The 16730-nt window shown below is 41.1% G+C and overlaps 1 protein-coding gene across 1 annotated transcript; it reads left to right on the top strand.

Annotated features, from left to right (window-relative positions):
* Positions 1-1761: 1761 nt before the first annotated feature.
* Positions 1762-15114, top strand: abhd15a (abhydrolase domain containing 15a). Its single transcript, XM_026193499.1, has 3 exons — positions 1762-2708; positions 10983-11335; positions 13192-15114. The coding sequence occupies exons 1-3, from the start codon at positions 2160-2162 to the stop codon at positions 13850-13852; spliced, it is 1563 nt and encodes a 520-aa protein (XP_026049284.1). The 5' UTR covers positions 1762-2159; the 3' UTR covers positions 13853-15114.
* Positions 15115-16730: the final 1616 nt, after the last annotated feature.

Below are 16730 nucleotides of genomic sequence, written 5' to 3'. Positions count from 1 at the left end.
TTTGAGTCAGTGTATTGACTGAACAAAGACTGGATCTGGATTGCAACATCTTGACCTCAAGAGTTTTTCAAATTAATACCGCTTTGAAAAATGGCCTCTGTGCAAAAGTCAATCTAAAATCCAAAACACATGAAGTCCTGACCCTTTCTATCCATTACAAATTACATCAGTAAGATGGTTTATTTAACTGTGATCATTGTGAATGAGCCTCACATTTTACTTTAGTAAAGCAAGTTTATAAATACCAAATATTGGAGAACATCGCTTACAAATATTGGGTTCACATATATACAGAAAGTAATGCATAATGAGATTTGTTACTGGTTTAAAGAGAACACCTGATCTGACACTTGCAAACCCGTGCTTATTAGAGACTTCGATAGTCTGATGCACTGCACAGAGGTCAGAGTTTTCCTTGATTAGCTTTCAAAATGAACCGATTTCACCAACAAACAAAAATGATTGCTTGTCCAAGAATAGCCGTGGCTGTAATCGTTTGGCAGCAAGAAGGGTAATATATCATTTTCAGAACCAGTGGAGGAAAAAGAGTTTTCTGGGAAATGAAAACAGAACTTGAATGCAATATTTAAGGGGACTGAACACATATACACATTCTAGATTAAGTTAAAGAACTGAATTGAAGCTGGTCATCACCCAACTTTAGAGCATCACTGCACGCATGGATGCACACAAAGTGCAGAAAAGCAAATATTTGGTGCCTGTGAGGCGTGTTACCACAATGCTTCGGTCTCTTGTTTTTCTTTATTCTCTGCTCAATGTTTTGGTGTCGGCTATTTGTTCTTTCTGGCTAATCCAGTGGACTGATGCAGGCTTGAAACCTGCCACAAAGACACAATGCACTATCGCCTTGCCAGTTTCCGTTTGGGTGTGTTTCCTCTTGCCTGTACACATTACATCTCCACACTGTCACTGTGAGATCAGGATGAAGCACTTAGTTGTGCTTCTAGACTGAGTGTTAAAGATATATTTCACTGCAAAAACAGATGACAGCACTAAAGCTTTTCACAAAATTAATTAACAGTATTTTAGTAATAGCTTTAGATTCTACTGATAAAGATTCAAATGGGATATTCCATGGTAAATACAAATATGGGTTCTCCTCGTGTCTGATTTAAAAAAATCTTTTATGCATGGTGTTCAAATGTCCCGCCCTTCACACAGTGGAGAAGAGAAACATTTGTAAATCGTTAAAGTGTTAAATTTCTTTTCATTCATTTGAATTTTGTAGTATGCTGAGTTCGGGCACCAGAGAGATGAGTGGGTACAAACTGGATCTCCCCGCAGTTAAACTGCAGAAGAGTCTGTGTGTCTAATGACAATTGTTCTTTTTTCAGCCTTTCCCACAAGTGAAAATCACAAAAACTGTGCCACCAAGCAAAACTGAAGATGAACAGAAGCCTTAACAGGGTCTCCACCAAAAGTTCACAGATCACTCTTTATTCATTTTTACCTCTCTCACACTTTCCGAGTACAAGGTCACATCTGATAATGGTCGTGCGCGGTACACAGGTCTGCCTCCACCGTGTGTGAAGAGCAAAGTGCAGTTACGGGAGGGTGTGGTTCTTTCCATGAGGCTGATGGAGACGAAGTGTACGGGTTTGTTTGTTGTTGATTTTTTAAAAATCGTTGTTTACAGGAAGTATTTTCATGGGAGAGTAAATAACAGCACAGATAACCACACATACCTGTTCTCCCCTATAAGGGGTTGGTCTTAATGGGACCCATCGTGGGGGGCGTTTCCAGCAGCGCGTTGCTCACGGATATTTCTCGCGCTATAGACTGTTGGGTGGAAGCGCTGGTGTCGGGAAAGTGCAGTGTGGATAAGTGAACGGAACTGTCCCTGCGTGTTTTATAGCTAGATAATCACAACTGAAGGCATTAACTAGCCTCTGTTGTGGGAGCTGGAATGACAGAAACGCTGCGTAATCGGGACCGCGCGGTTGTAATGACCGGGGACTCGTGCGCTTTGGCACCGGAGGGAGCACTAAGCTTTAACTGAGGAGTTGAGCACCAACAGACAAAAGCAGCAAGGTGCAAGACGGCTAATCTTTCTGTTAACTAATTTGCAATATGCAAATGTAGAATATAAAGTGGAAAGTGTTCGCGTTGTCGCATTTTGCTCATCCCGAACCGTGCCAATGCTGGAATGGCTTTTGGCTCTGTGCTTTGTGATCCTGGTGGTCTCAATCTGGCCAGGCTCCAAATATTTCTGTACCGAGAGCCAGCGCGATGCTTTGCTTCAGAGATTTGGAATTTTACAGCAGGTGGCGAAAGGCAAGACGGAGAAGTGCGTCTCGGAGCGAGAGGGGAGCGACGATGCCCAGTCGGCCTGCGTGGGCGCTTTGACCGGTGAGAAGCAACGCACCGTGGCGCTAATATGTAAACCTTCCGCGCTGGCAAACTACCTGCTGAAGCACTGCTGGACTTTCAGTAACTACTCACCGTGTGTCGGCTGGACATGGCGGGCCAGCGCCTTTCTCCAGAGTGTTTACGAGGCGTGCTGGCCGTACGAAAGCCCGGTCCAGTTTGTGCGAGATAACCTGCAGCTAAGTGATGACGGAGTGGTGGCCTTGGACTGGGCTGTGCCATCCTACCAGAAACGTCGCAGGACTTCGAGTCACTCCACCAGTCCGGTTCTTCTCATCATTCCAAACTCTTTTGGGAAGATCACTAGAAATGTCCTGAAGGTAACTCGTGCGTTATCGGCATGTCAATAAAAACTTAACTGAGTGTAAAGAAGTATATTGTGGAACAAAGAGGAGGCTAGTAGTTTGTATACAGCGTATTGACAACAGGAAGCCATTTGTATCTGCTTTAGAGACAGAAGCAGATACAAATGGCTGAAGTCCCCAGCAGATGAATCTCAACTTGTGTTGTGAACTTTTACAGATGCCCTGTTCCTCTTATCAGTGTTACAGCATAAACCAACGTGATGTAAATACAGCAGTCGCTTGGGAGTTCGTTCTGTCTTATTTGGGGGAGGTTTTTGCATCAAAAATACAAGTGCAGCAGTTTGAGTATTTCAAGAGCTAAATAGCTGGGCAAATGATTAAAAATAAAATAAAACCAGAAACAAATAAGGTAATTTTTAATGCACACCCTTGCACAGTGAATTGCCATCTTAATTAAAAAGAGAAGACGCCAAATAGCCATTTGAGCTTAAGCCATGGCAAGTTGAGTTGAAAGGAAAGAGCAGAGCAGAGCAGTGAAAAGAGCAGATGCAGTGGCTACGCCAGTCTTTCAACTGCTCTTTCAATACACTGAGGTAATTGAGTGAGGGATTACAAAGCATCGCTTGACTTGTGAAGGCCGGGGAAGTGCAAGTGCTGCTCCACATGAACGCTTGTTGGTTCATTCACCGTTCTGGCCACCTGGTATCATGCTTCATTTCATACTGTTAGCTTTGTGTGTAAAGCACTCACAGGCTTACTGTCAGCCCTGTGTCAGAAATGACAAGTCTGCAGGAATACTGGAAAATCAAATGTGCCTGACATTAAACTAGGGCAACTCTTTAAAAAAAAGAGGAAAGGATAGAGAGTGACAATAAGGAAGAAATAAGAAGAAGCAAAGAAAACGGAGAGTGCAGCCTACAGCTTTACCACAAGGAAAAGCCTCTGAATGATGTAGAGATGAAGAGTAAGTGATCGGTGCAGCATGCATTTTTTTTTTTTTTTTTTTTTTACTGGCACCCATTATCAGAATACAGTATTTACAATGAACCCGGTCATTTACGCTTGGGAGGGCTGGAAACTGAGGCACCACAAGGGATGTGCACCAATTAAGATTGCTTCTGCTATTGGTGAGACTCACTATGCATAAAGCAGTCACAGTCTCTGTGTGTGGGAGGGAGAGGCAAAGATAAAAAGAGCTCAAACACAACCATGCATCTATATCTGTCACACAAGACTGAAACCAAGGAACATGTAGATTCTTTTATGGGCTTGTGGTTCCTGTCGCCTCCTCTTTAACGCATCCCATTCCAGGGATTTATGAATTTATGAATGAACCACCTCTTCATCAATTATTCATACTTTTACTCACAGTTTGTCTTAGACCTCTTTCGTCTCTCTCATTCTGGTACGGTTCATATGCATTAAACATTGTTTATCATATCTATTACTTTTTACTGCCTTTATATTCAGGTCAGAGTTTTAAATGTACTTGCATACCTCATACCCAGCTGCTGGTAGTTGCTGGTGGCTGTTTTGCCTTGGAAACAGTGGAAACTAACTCCCACCAGTCCTCATAAACCTTTCCAGTTAACAAGTTGCATCTTGCTTGCTTAAACTGTGAGACTGAAATTAAGAAATACTTTACTGTGGTTTATTTCTTGGCCTGGTGCAGCAATGGAGAAATGCACTACATGGGGGTTTAGATAATGTTTTGGTTACATGTAAACTACACTTTATCACTTACATTTTTTTAACCATTTCTTTATGTTACTGTTAAAAAAGCAGCTTTCAGCTTACGAACGTCTTGGATGGAATAGCTGCGTAGCACTTGCTCAGTAAAAGTGGGGAAATTTTTAATATCAACACTCATGATTCTGTCAGTGAGGGATGCAATAAAACCTCAACATTCCCGATTCTGGAAAAAGAGTATGTTTATCAAAAAGCTAACCAGCAGTATTAAACAAAATATGACAAGCTCTGCATAAATGTGCCAAAATCCTGAGCATACTGTTCATCAAATACTTTACTGTCTTTTTCACAAGAAAAAAAAACCTGATCATGGATCTGTCTTCCGTCTCCCCCATCAGTTTTTATAATTTATAGTGTCAGAGCAGTGAGAGAGTCCAAACCATCTCAGCCGTGACTCCCAAAGTTTGTCTCCAAACTGCTCAACCTGAGTTGTCCTTGCAAAAATCTGATTTCCATCTTTTAAAGGTGTAAGATGTGCATATGTCAAGATATGTATAAAGATGCGCACATAACCTCAATGGCTTCTTCAGTAAGTGCGCCTTGGTAATACCAGCTGGTGCCACATCGTTGCACTAGCTGCAGCCTGAACCGCTGATACAAGGGAAGATGAATCCATGCATGTTGTTTTTCTGCTGCCATAGCCCATCTGCTTCAAGTTTCAACAAGTTGTTTGTCCAGAGATGGTCTCCTGCATACCTCGGTTGTAACAAGTGGTATTTTGAGTTAGTGTTGCCTTCATATCAGGTTCAAGCCATTTCCCCTGACTTCTGGCATCACTAAGTCATTTTCACCCAGAGAACTGCTGCTCTCTGCATATTTTCTCTTTTTCAGTCCATTCTCTGTAGATCCTAGAGATGGCTGTGTGGGAAAATCCCAGTAGATCAGCAGTTTGTGAACTGCTGATCTACTTTCTCAGATCAGCGCCTCCGGCAGCACCAGCCCTGCCACATTCAAGACACTTAAGCCACCTTTCTTCCCTATTCTGCTGCTCAGTTTCAAGTTCAGCAGGTCGTTTTGATCATGTCTACGTGCTTAAATGCACTGAGCTGGTGCCAGGTGGCTGTAAAGCACTGGTGCCTAATGAAGTAACCAGTGCATGTGTAAGTGAACAATGCAGACTGCTTTATTTTATACTTAAATTTTATATACTGTACAGAACATAACAAATTGGAAAGGGTGGAAATTAAAACTTTCTGAGAACCATTCACAAAGTTCTCGATTTAATGCAACGTTACATCCACAAATCAGTTTCACGCTTTGCTTGCATTGGTTTTTGTAAAGCAACGCAGTTGCATCATAAACTCACCCATTTCTTCCAGCAACACAGGCTTTTGTTTCTCTACTGTTTGTGTGTTTTACTCCAAACAATTAATATGAAACAGCCTTTCCTTTGATTAGAGTTCATACAAATAGTTGGTCATAAAACTGCCAACCATTTAAATAAACCAGGACACCAGAAATCGTGATTAATACATAACAAATGCAACAACTTTTTTTAAATTGTAGATTTCTATTTTTGATTTAAACGTCTAAAACTAATAGCCTAAAGTGAATGGCGGTATAAACGGCAACATGGTAATATATTGCAGCAAAAATTTGTGTTGACGTTCTGTACATGTGACTGCTGAATAGTATTATAGCAAACTGTTAACCAGCGGACACATTGTTGTTGCCTCTGAAGGGCTTTTGATCAAGTAGCATTCCTAATTGAATGTGAGCACCGCTGACCTTTAGAAGCCTTCTGGTATTAATGTCTTTGTCGCTGTGTGAGGACAAGGGGTGTTGCGCAGTGTGTGCAGCCCTGGGTGGAGGAATTTGTCACGGAGCTGACAGTTTATCAGCACCAGCCAAAAAGTGCTGGAGTGGCTGTTGCAGTACAATTAAACTTAAATCTCTAACAAAACCAACTGCATAGTGTTAGTATAATATATCCCCACAAACTAGAACATGTACATTTGATCTGACATGTGCTTTGCAGCGACTTTAAAATCACAGAATCTTTCGTGATCAAGTACCAAATGGTAATGCTGAGGCTAAAAACGTCAAGTCCTTTTGAGGTTTAATGATAAAGCTTTTTTTATCATTATTGTGGGTAAACTGCACCGTCTGATGTTTGTTTACACTGTGCGACTGGAAAATACCTTAGTAGGCGGGCAGTTCTCCTAATTTAATCACAGCTGGAGCGCTCATTGTTTGTCACAGCTCTAATATGCTGCTGAAACCGTAAGATCGCTCTGCGTTTCTCTGCATCACCAGGAATTTAACTGAACCCAGAAGTGATTTATATTCATATGTGAATAGTCCTTTCTCCTGTGTGCTCCTCTCAAATCCTGATGATTTGAGGAAGAGGCTAATGAATGAGCAAATGAGTGATGTTCTGGTATAAGAACTCAGCGCAGCACTGACCTAGTAATGTGTCTGGCACAGTAAATCCTCTTTTCATATAGACAACGAAGAAGTGGCAAAACTGCTACTGCAGTCTTTCTCAGCTGGTAAATATTTAATGCTCTTCCCGCAGCCCGTTGGGATTCCTGCAGATTTAAAGTGAAAGGTCATTTAAAATCCAGCCATTTATTTGCACAAAATGTACAATAATCTCACCGTCGTCCCGAGTCACAAGCCTCTGTGTGTCTGTGCACTCTCCTTCTCTTGTGCTGAGATAAAGGATTAGAAGCACTGCAGATTTAGAGGGAAGACAAATCTTCTCCCTGTGCTTCCAGACAACATAATGGGTCATTTGGTCTAATGGTAATATTTAGAGACTAGACTGCAGCAGTTTCTCATTTTCAGTCCCTCTCTGCATGGAGAGCTTTTCACAGTAATTTAGAAAATCACTCGTCATTTGTGATCTGCTCTGAATCAAAACCTTCCCAGAGTTAAATCACAGTCATTTTTTTTTCCAGGGTAATAAATGAAGACGAAGAGGTTCACTATTTTTTGATGTTGTCTGTTTGTCATGTGAAAAGGAAAGTTAGAGAACTAAGAATAACCCGTGATTCAGTAAGTTGTAGACCAACCTGTAGCAGCAATAACTCAAATTATGTTTGTGTAAAAATTGGCGTGTAAAAATATAATCATGAGCAAATAATATTATTGCACAGGGGCAGCTATTTAATGCGGTATGCACAATTAAATTCCTTGCACATAAATTCAACAACCTGCATGTGTAGATCTCAGCAGCCAAAAAAAAACTCATCATGCACGTGAGAGTGTCTGTTTGGTGAGCATTGCAGCAGGTTAATGGGGAAATTATGTTTGCATGTCTGCCTGTTTGCAGTCCTTTTGCATGCTCAGACAGTCCATCTACCTGCAAAGAGCGTCTGTTGTCAGACGGGGACTATGTCATAAATATGTCATACAGTCCATCTGTGGGCTCCTGCTGGTGATGTTGTTGGTCTGTCAGCAAGCTGCAGAGAAGAGAGAAGTTCTAACATACAAATAGGGATGGGAATTGATCAAATTTAGCAATTCTTGTTCCATTTTTAAATCTCGTTTCGATTTGATTCCTTATCAATTCTCATTGGCTCAGCTTTGAGAGTCTATCAAAAACATGACATTTGTCTAGAATAAATTACGTTATGTGGTCAAATCTTAGTGTGTGTTGCAGGTATTTTCCCTCTATATTATGTCCAATGTTAATCAAAGAAAATAATGTAATCTTACACAGAACACTTTTTTTTATAGTACAATATGTTTTCTCCGTAAAATGACCTGAAAAACGCTGCCTCATAGTTAACAATACCCGGTTACAACAACCAAACACTAGTTAACAATATCAACTTATAGGGTAAAGTTCCACACACCAATTTCACTCAGCTTTAACATCACTCTGGGTTCTTAGCTAGTTTAGCGTTAGCATGCTGTCTGTGCAGGTGCTTGCAAATGCAGATGTTTGCGCTTTACATCGGCAACATTGTTGCAAAATCTGCAACATTTTTTTTCAATAAAAATAAAAGTAATGTCCATATCCACGCTGTAGACTGTCACTATTTTCATCCTCCCTTCACAAACTAAAATCAGCTGATTGTTGCACAAGTGCAATTGGAACTGATAAGCGGATCCAACTGCCAAGAAGAGCAGCAATTGAAAGGAAGTGAGCTACTGAGTTTATTGAGTTTATTCCCATCTCTACATTCAAAAAGCTGAAATGAAATGCTGTGTTAAAAACAATTAAGTGTCCACTGCAGCCACTGTCTGTGTTTCTTATGGTGTTTTTCTTTTTTTAAAAGCCTTGATTAGGTTTTCTTCATGCTTCTTCCATTCCTAGTCAACTCCACTGTCACAGCCTTCCCTGTTCATAAAGCTTATAATGGTGGACAGCATCGCCGTCATATTGAGCAGAATGCATTTGGGATTTTGGAGGACTGCACAGAGGCACATTTGCTTTGGTTGAAAACCTCTTTGTGGGCCCTAGATGGGCAAATACCTGTGCAAACTGATGCAATCATGGTACCATAAATAAAGAAATAAAGTGTTATTGCTCTCACAAGCAACTGTGCTCTCAAAGCTGAATTCTGCTTTCTCTGATCAGTCTAAATTTTGACAGTTTGGAGGGCAGAGCCCAACGGAAGCATTAAAGTCCATCCATTGATGTCAGTATTTCCGTCATTACGCCGCAAAAAAATAACTATTGGCAGTTAATTCAGCAAAGTTTATTTGTTAAATTGTGAACAGATATGGTATTAAAGAGCAATTATGTTGCTGTCATAGTGTCATTTCGTTTGAGGGTATAATCTGAATGTCTCAGTCACAAAGGTTGTGGAATTACTCGTTTGAAATCACTATGAGAAGTCTGATTAGAGCGAGCACTGCCTGCAAGAGCGTGAATCTGCTGTAGCACTTGTCAAGTGGATACTCTTGTAATGGATTCTCTGTGTAGTTGGTTGCTGAGTTCTACCTGTGTATGTTATTGAATTTACATGTGAGGAATTTAATTCAGAATCAGAGAGACTTTATTAATCCAGAGGGAAATTGGGTTGTCATAGCAGCAAATATACAACAAACATCAAGCACTTATATAAAATGAGGGTAGAAACAGAGATAATGATAGATAAATATTAAGATGAATAGATAAATATAGAGATATAGGTATAAATATAAAAAGACAAGTGCGCATGCAAATATATCTTGTGGTGTACAAGAGTGACAAGATGCATTGAGGCGTGATTAATTCTGTTCCACACGTGTGGACCTGACCCAAGTCGATGAATTGAAGAGTGTGATAGCAGCAGAAAGGAATGACCTCCTTTAATGTTCTTTCAGATAGTTCAAGGAAGCTGTTGCTGAAACTGTTCTTCAACTTGTCCCAAGTGTGGGAGTCATTGTCCATGATTGCCCGCAGTCTTGTCAGCATTCTGTCACTGATCACCTCCTCCATGGTGGCGAGCTTCATGCCAAGAACAGACTCTGCCGATGAGTTTGTTCAGTCTGTTTGCGTCCTTTGCTTCGATGCCTGCACGCCACAGCAAAGAAGATGGTGCTCACAACAACAGACTGATAAAACATGTAGAGCAGCCTGTTGCATACATTGAATGATCTGAGCCTTCGTAGAAGTCAGTGTTAGCTGAGCACTCCAGCTCGTGATCCAGTTGAACTCCCAGATCCTTATAGGATTGCATAAGCAGCATTGTGCCTGTGCTTGTGAGGTGAAATACTTTGCTCATAATTAGATTTTACCACAAATATAATTCCATGTTTAAGCTCCCGCCACAGCTTCATGAACCAGTTTGGGCCAAGTTTTAGCTGTTGCACAGATGTCCTCACATCTGAATCTAGAATACAACTTCAGATGAGAGGAGTTCATGGTTGACTCTGTGAGTTCAAGGTGCCCAGGTCCTGTGGCTTCAAAACAAGCCCATATCATCACACCTCCACCACTATGCTTGACAGTTGGTATGAGGTGTGTGTGCTGATAGGCTGTGGTTGCTTTTCTCCAAACATGGTGCTGTAGTTCTTGTTTTAAAACTGGAGAAGCCTTTTAGATGAGAGGTGAAAACTCTTTAAAATAACCTTGGAGAAGTCCAGTTACCTTCTTTTCAAAGTCTTAAGACTACCATGTCCTGGATGACGGAGAACCTACAGATGCATAACCCATTCTTCCGCTGTCTTTTTCTAATTGTACTGTCATTTACTTTATATTTAATATGCTAACTTAAGCCTGTATAGTCTGTAGCTGTTTTAAGTGTATCTGAGCATTGATGTGTGCTGTTGGGAGCTGATAGTTAAACCTATGCTGTAAGACAGTCGTGTGCACTTTAAGCAAAGTTAGACACTTAATTAATGGACACTTAATAAGCAAAGCTTTCTTAGTTTTACCATGTTCTGATTTCCTACAGTAATAGTTTTTTTTTTCCATACAATAAAAGTAATGTTATTCATGTTTGTGTGTTACAGCTGTGAAGATGCTGTGTTCTAAAAAAGTTTTCTACTCGTGTGTGTGTGTGTGTGTGTGTGTGTGTGTGTGTGTGTGTGTGTGTGTGTGTGTGTGTGTGTGTATAAATAAATAAATAATCAATCAATCTGCTTTGTTTCTTTCAACAGTTGTGTGAAATGGCACTGTCCCATGGCTACCTTCCCGTGGTATTCAATCGCCGCAACCACAACAGCTGCCCACTTACAACCGTGAAACTGCAGCAGTTTGGTGATCCTGCAGATCTACGAGAGGCTGTGCGCTACATTCGCTACCGGCAGCCTGCGGGTAGACTGTATGCAGTGAGCGAGAGCTCAGGGTCGGGCCTTCTGCTGTCCTACCTGGGGGAGTGTGGATCTTCAAGCTACGTGACGGCGGCTGTCTGCCTGTCTCCTGTGTTCCGCTGCCAGAGCTGGTTTGAGAGTGGGCTGTGCTGGCCTCTGCAGGGGGCGTTGGTGCTGTACCAGAAAATATGTCTCAGCAGGTACAGAGAGGGGGGGGGGATAAGAACCAGTTATCCATAGTTTTTACATGATGTCAAAACTACTGGGACATGCCCACCTCATGGGCAAAAGTAGTCCTTTGCACTCCAGCCATTATTTGAATGTCTTCAAATTGAACTTAGCCGAAATATCAGATAGTTGCTGTGCTATCAGATGCATACATCAATGTTTATTTACAGCTGCCAGAAGGGCCAGCGACACACGCTGTTAGTGGCAGCTCATAGAAATGTTTCCTACCTGACACTGGAAAATAATCAGTCAGCTTTACTGTCATGACATGACATTAATGTGAAAAATTTATACTACCAGAACTTTTCTGGCCCTACACTGTAAATGTTCAAGTTGACAAATTGTAAGATTTACATGTAGCTTTGTTTAAGCTTGCTATGTATTACTTACCTTTGCTTTAATGATGAACAATTTCTAGTTCTTCACCTCCCAGACGGTGACATTATTTACCCATTCAGATCAAAATACATGTACCTGTCTATACTTTACGCCAGGATGACATCTTTCATCCTGGCACCGAACTGCAGGTCTAGGAGAGATATTGTCACTTTCAGGGACTTAAATAAAGCTGCCGGGTCAGAATATGGATCACAAGAGATCCAAGTAGTCACCAGACTCAAGACTGGTGAAAAAAGCAACACTTTTGGCCTGCAGTACTGTCCACTATGAGCCAGATGGAGTAATGTTGTGACCACGAGAGCAGTGAGTCTGTCACATGACTGAAAAAAACTGTGTATTGACAGACTGATAGTAAAACAGTGGCCTTAACTCCACAATATTACCACTTGGGTTTTATTTTTATAGCTTTGGCTACATTTTGTATTGTATGATGATTTATGCATATCCATATCGCAACAGCGAGTCAAAAAAAGGCAGATGATTAAATAAGTAAAATCCTCCATAATGTAAGAAGCTCGTCTAATTATTTGACTGCTAATTTGTCTTGTCCATTCTGACTTATTCTTGGGGTTTATTGCTGCATCCCCAGAACAACAGAAGACAAGACAAAGTGTGTATTTGTCCAAATACACGGTAACATTTCAGGAATTCAGTGCTGGAACAGTTTTATTCAGCTTAAATTGTCAAAGTGCAGCCATGTAAGGATAAGGGCATTGTGTCACAAGGTAATTCATTTGAGCTGCTTGCATGCTGTGGCTGAAATTAACATAGCATGAGCTTGTGCTATGTTTGGGTTTGTGACACAGGATGTACAAATTTGACCTATACTAATGAGTAAAATATGCATTGTACACTCAAAGTCATGAGGCCATGTGATCATGTGGCATACACAAAGCACAACACCAAAATAAAAGAATTCTATAAATACAACTGTATGAAAATTTAAGTTTTCTTTTAATGATATTTGGTAGCTTGCAAAGGGAAGAAAAAAAGGAGCTCAATAAGGCTCCGGTTCGAAGTACAACTTAAAATTATGTCCTTTAAGACGGAAAATCGCAATGTTTTTGTGGGCCGAAAGGGAGAAGGAGACTTGTGTGACAAACAGACAAATAAGTACTCACAAACCTTCAATTGGAGAGGCACATACAATTTAGGAAACAGTCATGTCACTGTAGCAACAAATAGCTCGCTCAGTGTTGAGTCATTGATTCTGAGAGACATCGTGACCATGGCAAAGTTTCTCAAATCAAGGCCAATGAGGAGTATGAGACCCATGCAGCTCTTCAGAATTGATTTACTGTTTTTTCATTTGTCTTTGTAACCATCCCTCTGTGTGTGTGTGTGTGTGTGTGTGTGTGTGTGTGTGTGTGTGTGTGTGTGTGTGTGTGTGTGTGTGTGTGTGTGTGTGTGTGTGTGTGTGCAATGATAGATACAGGACCGTGCTGGCTGAGACCCTGCAGACAGACACTCTGTTCTCCAGCCATTCTTTGCGTGGCCTGGAGGAAGCACTGTTTTGTCAGCCTGGATATCCTGACTCTACACCTGCAGCACCAACAGGAAACGGCTGTAGCAGCAATACATCAATTACCTGGGATGCTTACTGGGAACACAATGAACCCTTAAGAGATGTGGATGAAGTGGCCATTCCTGTTTTGAGCGTGTGTGCTAAGGATGACCCTATCCGTGGAGATGCCCAGTCCACAGTCCCCTTGGAACTTTTTGAAACAAATCCACATTTTTTTCTCCTCCTAACTGACCGTGGAGGTCACTGCGGTTTCTCCACCCAATCTGAAGGGAATGATGCTGGTGCTGTGGGTGCAGTGGGCTCCGTGGCTGCATCAAACAGAGGGATGGAGAGTCACGGGATCAACTGGAGCCACAGAGCTTCACTGGAATTCTTTAGGGCCACCACGGACTTCTTCAATGCAGAGGAGAGAGCGAAGCAGCTTGCTTCAAGGAGGAGGGGCCTGGGAGGAGCTGCAGGAGGAAGATTTTTTCGCCACCGCAGTGTCAGTACATGTAAAAGAGTGCCAGCTTGTTCTCATAATATCCATGCTATTTACAGCTGGCAGAGATCCTACACACGATGAGGAAGCTTTATGGAGATTAAAGGTACCCTGTGGAGTTTCTGTGTAATCACATTCAGCTATTCCATTTTAGTAAACCAAAAAGGGAGAAAGTTTTAACTTTTACATTCAGATACACTTTAGTCCTCAACAGAGCTGACTTTTCTGCTGGCTCCTTTGACTCGTCTTGCCTCCCATTGTTCATGCATTGTTGTATTATACATGATGCTCGATGCACATGTAGATGAGTGGAATGGTGTAACGCCATATGCGTGTACATGTGCATTGTTGTGTATGTATGTGAACTCATAGCACTGCTAAAACTAAAAAAAAAAAAAAAAAACACCACAGGGCACGAGTGACGTCTGACTTTAATGCTTCTAATGTTTTTTTTCCGATTTGGGATGTGAGGGGCCAAATTGTTCTCTGGATGTGTGGCACTCACTTGAAAGTGTTATGACAACCAAACTTTGAAAAGTGCTGGGATTGTGAAGCACTGAGTCGGTGTGTGTGTGTGTGTGTGTGCGTGCATTGTTTTCACACTGCTAAGTCGGGGCACAAACCATTAGGATAGAAAAATGACAGACCACAAGATTGCAAGCAGTTGTTATGTTCAAAAGTGACACTAAAAAAAAATCGACAAATTATGAGTGTCTCTATATTTTTCTACAGACAGATTTAGGTCCTCTGTAACGTCAGCTGTTGCAGGAATTTCTCAGTTATATTAACAAGCTCACTATATGTTTACAGGGTCCAAGTCATCTGCTGCACATTTTCCCCCATTTGCTACAAATTTCCCACGTGTGGGACTAATAAAGGTTATCTTATCTTAAAGGTTATCTTACATTTGTAGCCACATTTGCTTTGACTTTTGAAACCTTACTGTGTATTGTATTTTGTTGGTTTTACTGCAAGTATATCTATTGAGGACTAAGACTTATGCCTAAGTGAATCAGAGTTTCAGACTAATTGGAGCTGAATGTTAAAGGAGTTTAATTAGTTAATCGACTGTTTTTTCTATGTGTTACAGAGAGTTAAGTGAGTATGTTCTCCTCTGTGTCAGAAAATATCCTGTGATGAACAGAATAGGTGAACACCTGTGAGACTTTTAACCAGTCAGCTTTTATAGGTCTGTGTCATGCGAATGGAAGCACTTTGTAAGTTTTCATTTCGTATCCTTTGACTTCCTGCTCCGAGGCTTTTTCCTGAGCTGCTTGGCTGTTGTTTTACTCTGAGTAGGAGAATTTTGGGTTCATACTTCTACAATAAACAATAAATAAATAAAACTCAGTATTTCTGTTTCCTATTAATTAAGGAAAAGCCAAGGTGCATTATAACAGTGAGTATACAGTAAATCAGGACATTAAGTACCACAGTGCACAAATGATTGTTGTCTTGTGTTTATTGAACAGGCTGTGCCCACGTTTGATGTGTTATATTATGTGACAAGATGAAATTAAAAGTATACTGAGTGAACCAAGACGCGCTGCTGGGTCTGAATTTAATAACCATGCATCCTTCTACTACCGTTAAACAGATTCCTCTTTAATAACGATATGTTGCATGATATTATGTCTTGTTCCATGTTGCAGATCTCATTAAAGCTAACCTGTGGTCTTGTCAACCCCTTATTTTATTTTTTATTTTTTTTTAAATCAGTGCTCACAGACATTATCTATTATGGTAAAGTACCCACGGCCTTTCTGTGTGTGCATGTGTGTTACAATCACTGTAGCATTTGTCCTTTCATTGAGCCTTATCCACTCAGACAGCTGGAACCCAGCAGTGTACACACTGAAAGACACAAAATGTGTGCTGGCAGACACATTGTCAACATACAGCCCTGCGGTCAGAAAAGCACACAAATAGAAATAGAAATACAGAGACCTTTAGGAAAACAAACAAGCTGTCAGATATATATTGTTCATATCGATGCACATTATCTGCAGGAAGATTTTCATACCATTTTCTTCCACATATCTAATTCAGGGTGTATAAAAGGCCCCAAAGTTCATAGAATAGTTTTATTGGTGTTTATAAGTTTATATAAGTTCATTTAAGGACGCGACTAAGCTGTTCAAGTATCAAGTGTTGGTTGATCACCTGCACCTAGAGGAGGCCAGATTAATAGCCGATGCTTACCTCAACTCTACCACACCCTTCACTGATACTATGGAGGCCTTCAATGATAAATTGACAATGACAACCTGACATCAGGCGTGGAGACGTCTCGGCATTTGAGAGATTTGCCCTCCAGATAAGATAAGATAACCTTTATTAGTCCCACACGTGGGAAATTTGTTTTGTCACAGCAGGAAGTGGACAGTGCAAAAGTTATGAGGCAAAAATTAGAATACAATAAGAATAAATACAGTACACAACTGTACAGAATAGAATAAAATAAAATACTATATACAGTAGAATAAAATAAAATAAATATACAATAAGATAAAAATAGAATACAAATACAAATACTATATACAACTGAGTAAAAATACAACGATGACAGAAAGGATTATTGCACTTAGTATTATTGCATATGTATGGATGTGTGTGCTTGATCAGTTAAAGTCTTTATTATGGAGTCTGACAGCAGTGGGGAGGAAAGACCTGCGAAATCTCTCCGTCCCACACCGTGGGTGCCGCAGTCTCCCACTGAAGGAGCTGCTCAGTGCTGTCACAGTCTGCTGCATGGGGTGGGAGATGTTGTCCATCAGGGATGACAGCTTAGCCGCCGTTCTCCTGTCACTCACCACCTCCACTGGGTCCAGAGGGCATCCTAGAACAGAGCTGGCCCTTCGGATCACCCTGTTCAGTCTCTTCCTGTCCCCAGCAGAGATGCTGCCGCCCCAGCAGACCACGCCATAAAAGATAGCAGAAGCCACAACAGAGTCATAGAATT

The sequence above is a fragment of the Astatotilapia calliptera genome, chromosome 14 (assembly GCF_900246225.1).
Source record: "Astatotilapia calliptera chromosome 14, fAstCal1.2, whole genome shotgun sequence".
Lineage (NCBI taxonomy): Eukaryota > Metazoa > Chordata > Actinopteri > Cichliformes > Cichlidae > Astatotilapia > Astatotilapia calliptera.
This window is presented reverse-complemented; position numbering and strand designations above follow the sequence as displayed.